A 7,462-nucleotide genomic window follows, 5' to 3' on the forward strand; every position below is an offset into this window, starting at 1 on the left:
CGAGCCAGGGGAGGCCGAAAGCGCGGCCGAGGCGGAGGGAAAACAAAGGGAGAATCACGGACAGACGGAGGGGGCGGGCACACAGAGACCCGGGGATCTAGAGACCCGAACGGAGCGCTGGGCCTGGCACCGGGGCCGCCTGGGGGTGCAGGACGCCGCGGGATCCGCCGGGGGAGAAGATTGGGAGGGGGCGGGTGGGGGAGGGGGGCTGGGGGAAGCCCAAGGGAGGAGGAGAAGGAGGGAGGAACTTCCCAAAGTTGCAAAACATGGCTACCTTGCCCGGGGAGCCGAGCGCGGGGCCGGCGGCCGGGGGGGAGGCGGCGGCGGCGGCGGCCGAAGAGGAGGAGGAGGAGGAAGCGCGCCAGCTCCTGCAGACGCTGCAGGCGGCTGAGGGTGAGGCGGCGGCGGCGGCCGGGGCCGGGGCGGGCGACGCGGCGGCGGCGGCGGGAGCGGAGGGCCCAGGATCCCCGGGCGTCCTCGGGTCGCCCCCGGAGGCCACCGCCGAGCCGCCCACGGGCCTCCGCTTCTCGCCCGAGCAGGTGGCGTGCGTGTGTGAGGCGCTGCTTCAGGCGGGCCACGCCGGCCGCTTGAGCCGCTTCCTGGGCGCACTGCCCCCGGCCGAGCGCCTACGTGGCAGCGACCCGGTGCTGCGCGCGCGGGCCCTGGTGGCCTTCCAGCGGGGCGAGTACGCCGAGCTCTACCGACTCCTCGAGAGCCGCCCCTTCCCGGCCGCCCACCACGCCTTCCTGCAGGACCTCTACCTGCGCGCGCGCTATCACGAGGCTGAGCGGGCCCGCGGCCGCGCACTGGGCGCGGTGGACAAATACCGGCTGCGCAAGAAGTTCCCGCTGCCCAAGACCATCTGGGACGGCGAGGAGACTGTCTACTGTTTCAAGGAGCGCTCCCGCGCCGCGCTCAAGGCCTGCTACCGCGGCAACCGCTACCCCACGCCCGACGAGAAACGCCGCCTGGCCACGCTCACCGGCCTCTCGCTCACGCAGGTCAGCAACTGGTTCAAGAACCGGCGACAGCGTGACCGCACTGGGAGCAGCAGCGGTGCGCCCTGCAAGAGGTGAGGGGTCCTAGGGCGCGCGCGAGCAGGGACACGCACGTCTCTGTTTCTCCGTGGCCGTTTGCATCCAGCGGCGGCCCTGCTCCCCACCCCACCTCGGCCCCACGACGGGAGTCGGCGCGCCTGCACCCGGACTCCTGCTCACACCCGGGGCGTCTGCGGAACGTGCATGCGTGGGACAGGGCTCGTGCCCTGGGCACCCCTGGGCACCACTGCCCCCTCCGTATTTCGGACTGGGGGAAACCATCGGAAATGTTGGGAGGGGTAGGGCCCCTGCTCACCCCAACACCGAGGGAACCCTCTGACCGCCCTCCTGCCTCACCCTGCCCCGAGCTCAGGACAGCGTGGTCCCTTGCCTGTCTTTGTTGTGAAACGTGAACCTTCCACAGCTCTTGTTTCCCTGTAACCCAAGCCCTTCCCCTCCCACCCCGCACCGCTGGCCTCTCGCTCACGGCTCATGCCCGCCCTGGGGGCGGGGAGGGAGGGCCCGGGCGCCGCGCTGGCATCCTGGTCGCCTGGCTGCTCTGGGCCTGTCTGCTTTCCTTTGCCTTCCCCAGAGAACGTGGAAGCGGTGGGGACGTGGGGCCCCTGGCCGTCCACAGTGTGGGGGTTGGCAGGATATGGGGAGACATCCCGCGCAGCCTTCAGGCCAGAGGAATGACCCGTCTCTCTCCCGCCAGCGAGTCAGATGGGAACGCCACTACTGAGGACGAGTCCAGCCGCAGTCCCGAGGCCCAGGAGAGGGGAGTGGCCCCGGGGTCCGCCGAAGCGCCCCCTGCCCAGGGCTCCATCTTCCTGCCTGGGGCTGCACCTCCCGCGCCGTGCGCCGCCGCCTCCTCCATCCTGGTGAACGGGAGCCTACTGGCTGCCGCCGCTGGCAGCTCCCCGGCCGTCCTCCTCAATGGCAGCCCTGTCATCATCAACAGCCTGGCTCTGGCCGAAGCCTCCAGCCTGGGCTCCCTGCTGCTCGCAGGGGGCAGCGCTGCCCCTCCTCCTCCTCCTCCTCCACCGCCCCCAGCACAGCCCAGTCCCCAGGGAACCGGCGAAGCCAAGGCGGCCCTGATCCTGGACCCTCAGACTGGTGAGGTGCGGCTGGAAGAAGCCCAGCCTGAGGCCCCAGAGACCAAGGGGGCCCAAGTGGCTGGGTCTGGGCCAGCAGGAGAAGACATGGCCGGACCCCTGCCCCAAGTGGTGCCCGGACCCCCACCAGCTGCTGCCTTCCCTCTGACCCCAGGACCAGTGCCTGCGGTGGCTGCCCCACAAGTGGTACCCCTGTCCCCACCCCCTGGGTACCCCACTTCCCCGCTACTGAACCTGCCCCAGGTGGTGCCCTCGCCCCAGGCTGTGGGGTCCCTGCAGCTGTTGGCAGCAGGGCCCAGCAGCCCTGTGAAGGTGGCAGCTGCCACAGGGCCCGCCAATGTGCACCTGCTCAACTCTGGGGTGGGCGTGACAGCCCTGCAGCTGCCTTCAGCCACCGCCCCAGGTAACCCTGCCTCCTCACCCAGGCCTGGGCGGGAACCTGGGGTGGTGTCTCCCTGAGACCTGAAGAGGCCGTTTGCCACCTCTAACCTGGTGCCTTCTCCCTCAGGAAACTTGCTCCTGGCCAACCCCGTCTCCGGCAGCCCCATTGTGACAGGGGTGGCTGTGCAGCAGGGCAAGCTCATCCTCACGGCCACCTTCCCCACCAGCATGCTGGTCTCCCAGGTCCTGCCGCCCGGCCCTGGCCTGGCCCTGCCGCTGAAGCCAGAGGGTGCCATCTCCGTGCCAGAGGGTACCCTCCCGGTGGCCCCCAGCCCCGCCCTCCCTGAGGCACACACCGTCAGCACCAGCTCTGCACAGCAGCCAGTGCCCCCAGCAGCTGCCACTGCAGCCGCTGCCTCGGCCACTGGCCTGCCCTTCTCCCCAGGGCAGTCCAGCCTGGTGCCTGGCTTCCCTGCCGCCCCGGCTGAGGGGCTGATGCTGTCACCAGCGGCCGTGCCTGTGTGGCCAGCAGGGCTGGAACTGAACTCGGGAGCTGACGGGCTGCTGGATGGGGAGAAGGAGCTGGGCTCGCAGGCCCCCCATGCCGTGTTGAGGCTGCCGGACCCCGACTCCGAGGGCTTACTCCTGGGAGCCGCGGCAGGGGGTGAGGTGGACGAGGGGCTGGAGGCTGCTGAGGCCAAGGTTCTGACTCAGCTGCAGTCTGTGCCAGTGGAGGAGCCCTTGGAACTGTGAGCACTGCGGCCCTGCGGCCCCTGCTGACCAGGGCAGCGTAGACCCTGGGCTTGGGACTTCCGAGACACAGCTGCTGTGGCCTCAGGGGGCTGCAGCCTGCACTCCACCCCTGCCAGGCCCCAGAGGGGAGGGTGGGCAATGGGTGTGTGGCCCTGGCACCTGGTACTAGCTGTGTGCATGGAAAAGCTGCCTGGTGTTGGACTTCTGACCCTCCCCGTCCAGCACTATTTCTGATTCCCCAATCCCCCTAGTGTGCCCAGCCTTCCTGCCCACTGGGTGGGAGGGAAGGCACGGGCTTCCTCTAAGGCCCCCCTCATCACCTGCAATCCCTACCCCCCAGACCAAAGATCCCCTACACCTCCCAGGGGCGGCCCTAACCCCGTCTAGTTTGTGTGGTACCTAAGATCGTTTATTTTTCTAGAACCTCTTCAAGCCTTCCTTCCATTCAAATAAAAGTCCAAGGCAGAACTCGGGTGTGGTCCACTGGGAGGGCAGCAAAATGCACCACAGGAGAGACAGCCTCTGCTGGGCCCTCATTTTTGGGGGACAGGGGCAGGAGGGGGCGCACAGGGAGCATGGTGGGGGAGCTTGCCTTGGCCAGGGGCAAGGTCCCAGTTGTTGAATTTATTTTCTTTTTGTTCCCAACAATAAATAAGTATATAAATAGAACAGGGAGGGATGGGGTGGGGTGCACAAAAACAGGGGTGCAGTCATTGGATTTTGAGGGTCTGGGGTGGAAGAGGAAGGGCCTGCAGAACCTTGTCCCCCCTATTTCATCTGGGGTCTCCTTCCTGCGCCCCCAACACAGAAGGGTGGGGTGGGGAGTGTCAACAAGTACTGCTCAGGGGCGCCCACTGCATCATTCCAGGACGGTGCAGGTACAGCTGCCCTTGTCGGCCCCTGTCCCTGCCGCCTGCGCCGCCTGCGCCGCCCGGGCTCTTTCAGCCAGCAGCTGGTAGAAGGGTTTGGGGGTCTCCCAGTCCTCGTCGCTGCTGGAGCTGCCCCTCTTCACGATGCGGTTGTGCTGGCGGCTGAAGCGGCGTGCCTTGGTGCTGCGGGAGACAGCCCAGCGCGGTGGTGGGGGGTCCTCCCTCGGCCGCCCCCTGGCTGCACCCGGGGCCCTTGGGGAGGGTGTCTGCTCCCAGCAGCCTGCCCAGTCTGATCATCCTCAAGTCTGTCTTCACGCCCTCAGCGCAGCCAGCACCCACCCTGCGTGTTCCGGGGGGCAAGGAGGGGCACCCCCAAGGCCTTCGGCCAGCCTTCTCGGGGCAGACCCGGCTCGCTCACCAGTACGGCTTCCGTTCCTGCAGGGTCATGTCGCGCCACAGCTGGGCTAGCTCCTTGGTGGCGGCTGTGGATGCGGTCCCCGGGCAGGCCCTGGGCCGGATAACAGGAAGAGGGAGTCACTTGAGGGGGGACCCCATTGCTGGAGGTGTCCTTGTCCCCTTGGGCCTCCCCATGCCCTCGGGGGTCCTGCAGCCCAGGCCTCGGAGTGGGCCCAGAATGGCTGCACGTTAAGGTGCTGGCGCCCACCCAGGCTGGCTGTTCCCTGAGTCCTGCCCTGTGCAGGGGACCCAGGGGTGGGCGAGTGGGGCATCGGGGGCGGAGTCACGGTGTGGGCGTGGTTTCACGATGGCCGTAACCACCAGGTAGCGGCAGGGCTCCGTGATGGGCGTGGCCGCACAGAGGGCGGGTCTTTCGGAGGGGTGGAGTTTCAAGGGGGCCGGGTTTTCAGGAAGGGCGTGGTCGCATTTTGAGGGCGTGGCTTCATCATGGGGCAGGTCACAGGTGGAGGGTGGGACTGCAGGAGGGGCGGAGTCGTGGGCGAAGGGTGGGTCTCCGGGATGGGCGGGGCTCCGCGTGGGCGTGGTCACGCCCTGAGAGCGGGGCTGCAGGAGGGGCGGGGCGTCCGTGTGGGCGTGGTCTGGGGCGGGGCTTCCGATGGCCGCGGCTCCGCCCCCTCGCACCCACCGTATGTACTGCTTGCGGTTCATGCGGCAGAACATGATGAAGCCGTTAACGCACTTCTTTTTGGGCGCGGCGGCGCCGGCCGCCTTCTTGGCCTCCTTGGGCCTGGCGGGGCTGACGGTCTTCTTCTTGGTCGGGGGCGCAGGGCTCGGGGTCCACGTGCGGTCCCTGTCTTCGTCGCTGGAGCGCGGCGAGCCTGCGGGGTCGGCCCAGGCGCTCTGCGCGGGGAGGCCAGGGGGGATGAGTCGGGGTCCCGACCCCCGGACGCCCCGACCCCCGGTCGCCCCGGGCCGGCCGCGGCCTCACCTCTGCTGTCTGACTGAGCTCCGAGTCCCAGTCGGTGTCGGTGAGCTCGCTGCTGCAGCTGTCCTCGCCGTGGTCCAGCGCCTGCGAGGCCGAGCCCGGGCTGGAGGGCTCCGGGAGCTCTTGGAGGGTCTCACAGGGCTCGTCCTGGGAGAAAGACAGGAGGCGGTGGGGGGGAGGCGGGGATGGCCAGGTGGGTCTCCCCGGGCCCAGAAGCCCCTGGACATTCCAGCCACAGCGGGGCCACCTGTGACTCCCCATCTTCCAGCCACTGGGTTGCAAGATCAAGTCCGGCTCTCAACAGCCAGGGTCGGGGAGCCAGGACCTGCAGTCGGATTTCCCACGTGAGTGGCAAGGGTTCCTTCTTCTGCCACCTCCTTCCCGGGGTGTCAGCAGAGAGCTGGAGTGGCGGTGGAGCAGCTTTAGAGGGACTGAGGCAACTCTTGTCCGCTCCATCCACCCCCTCCTTCCCCCAGGGCCGGCCTGTTCTCCAAGCGCAGAGCAGACCCGAGGCAGCCTAGGGGCTGTGCTCTCCAGCTCTGCATGGAGGTTTGCTTGGAGCCTGGTGCCGCCGTGGCTGTGGTTTTCAATCCTCTGTGTGTGACTCAGCCCCCGCGTGTGTGTGTGCTGGTCCAGTGGGCCAGGTGCTCGGAGCAGGGCGGGGCGTGTGAGGCCAGGGGATGCCTGAACTGAGCAGTGAGGCATGTGTGGACAGACGTGGGACAGATGGTCGGACCAGGCCTACCTGGGGTGGTGCCACAGCCGGGGTAGAGGGAGATGATAGCTCAGGACCCAGGAAGACATGTTCAAACAGAGCTGTGGGGTTGGGGAGAGACACGTGGGCTCTGGCCCTGCTCCTCCCCAGTGGGAGCCCCTCCTCCCCTTTGTTGGTCTTGGGGATCACGCACTGTGTCCAGCCCCAGCTCTGCTCACCACACACACACACATGTGCCAGGCTGCCGTGCATCTGCCTGCAGGCCTGGACACTGGGAGGGCATTCCCTCTGCCCACCACCCCACTGTGTGCCCAGCCAGCACCAGGCAGGCCCCTGGAGCTCACCCTGGCTCAGGTCTTCCATGCTCTCCTCCAGGATTTGCTCAGGCAGCAGTGAGTTGGGGGAGCTGAGCAGTGAAGGGCTGAGCACGCTCCAGGAATCCACCTGAGGAGGCTCCAGGGCCAGTGGACTCCCTGCCGAAGGGGGGAATGTCAGGCAGCCTCAGGGCGTGCCCCTCGCCCCCAACACTGCATCTGCCTTTGAGGTGGTGCCCAGACATTGGGCAAGGTGACTGTGGGGTATCCATGTGGGGTTCCCTGTAGAGGAAACCACTAGATATGGGAGGCCAGGCACCATCAGGAATGGCAAACAAATAATAAATAAATCACATGGCAGATCCCAGCTACAGGTGTGTTAAGAAAGACTCCGAGGGAGTGTCTGGGCTCAAGGGAGTGGCTGCATAGCAACCAGGGCTGAGTGACAGTGGCCGTTTGACGGATGTCCACTGTCCAGGTCTCTCCCCTTCCCACCCCACAGAGCTGCTGTCACCGTGGGGGGTGTGCTCTGGGCTCCATGCGGGGAGCCAGGGGTCGGCATCTGGGGCCTCCTGGTCCACGTCCCAGCTGGGGTCGAAGAGCATTAATTCCTGCCTGTAAGAAGGTGGGGTTTCATAGCCCCTGTGTGAGCAGAGACAAGTAGCAGACAGGGGCGAGAGGGGAAGGAGCAGGGCAGGGCTTGTGGCAGAGGAGGGTAGGAACAGGGGTGCTGTTGAATGGGAGCTGGGGGGGGGGGAGGTGAGATGACTGGGGCCCACAGAGGGTCCCAGCGGGATATGAGGCCCCAAACTAAGGGCTGAGGGGGACACGGAAGGCTGCCAACCCATGCTGGGCACGGCCAAGGTCTCTGTGTTA

At 67.3% G+C, this 7,462-nt stretch overlaps 1 protein-coding gene across 1 annotated transcript; it reads left to right on the forward strand.

Moving 5' to 3' along the window:
- Positions 1-266: 266 nt before the first annotated feature.
- LOC121153825 (homeobox protein SIX5-like) lies at positions 267-3,593 on the forward strand. Its single transcript, XM_040976571.1, has 3 exons — positions 267-1,072; positions 1,753-2,555; positions 2,661-3,593. The coding sequence occupies exons 1-3, from the start codon at positions 267-269 to the stop codon at positions 3,284-3,286; spliced, it is 2,235 nt and encodes a 744-aa protein (XP_040832505.1). The 3' UTR covers positions 3,287-3,593.
- Positions 3,594-7,462: the final 3,869 nt, after the last annotated feature.

The sequence above is a fragment of the Ochotona curzoniae genome, unplaced genomic scaffold (genome assembly GCF_017591425.1).
Source record: "Ochotona curzoniae isolate NIBS_2020 unplaced genomic scaffold, NIBS_Ocur_1.0 contig_2699, whole genome shotgun sequence".
Lineage (NCBI taxonomy): Eukaryota > Metazoa > Chordata > Mammalia > Lagomorpha > Ochotonidae > Ochotona > Ochotona curzoniae.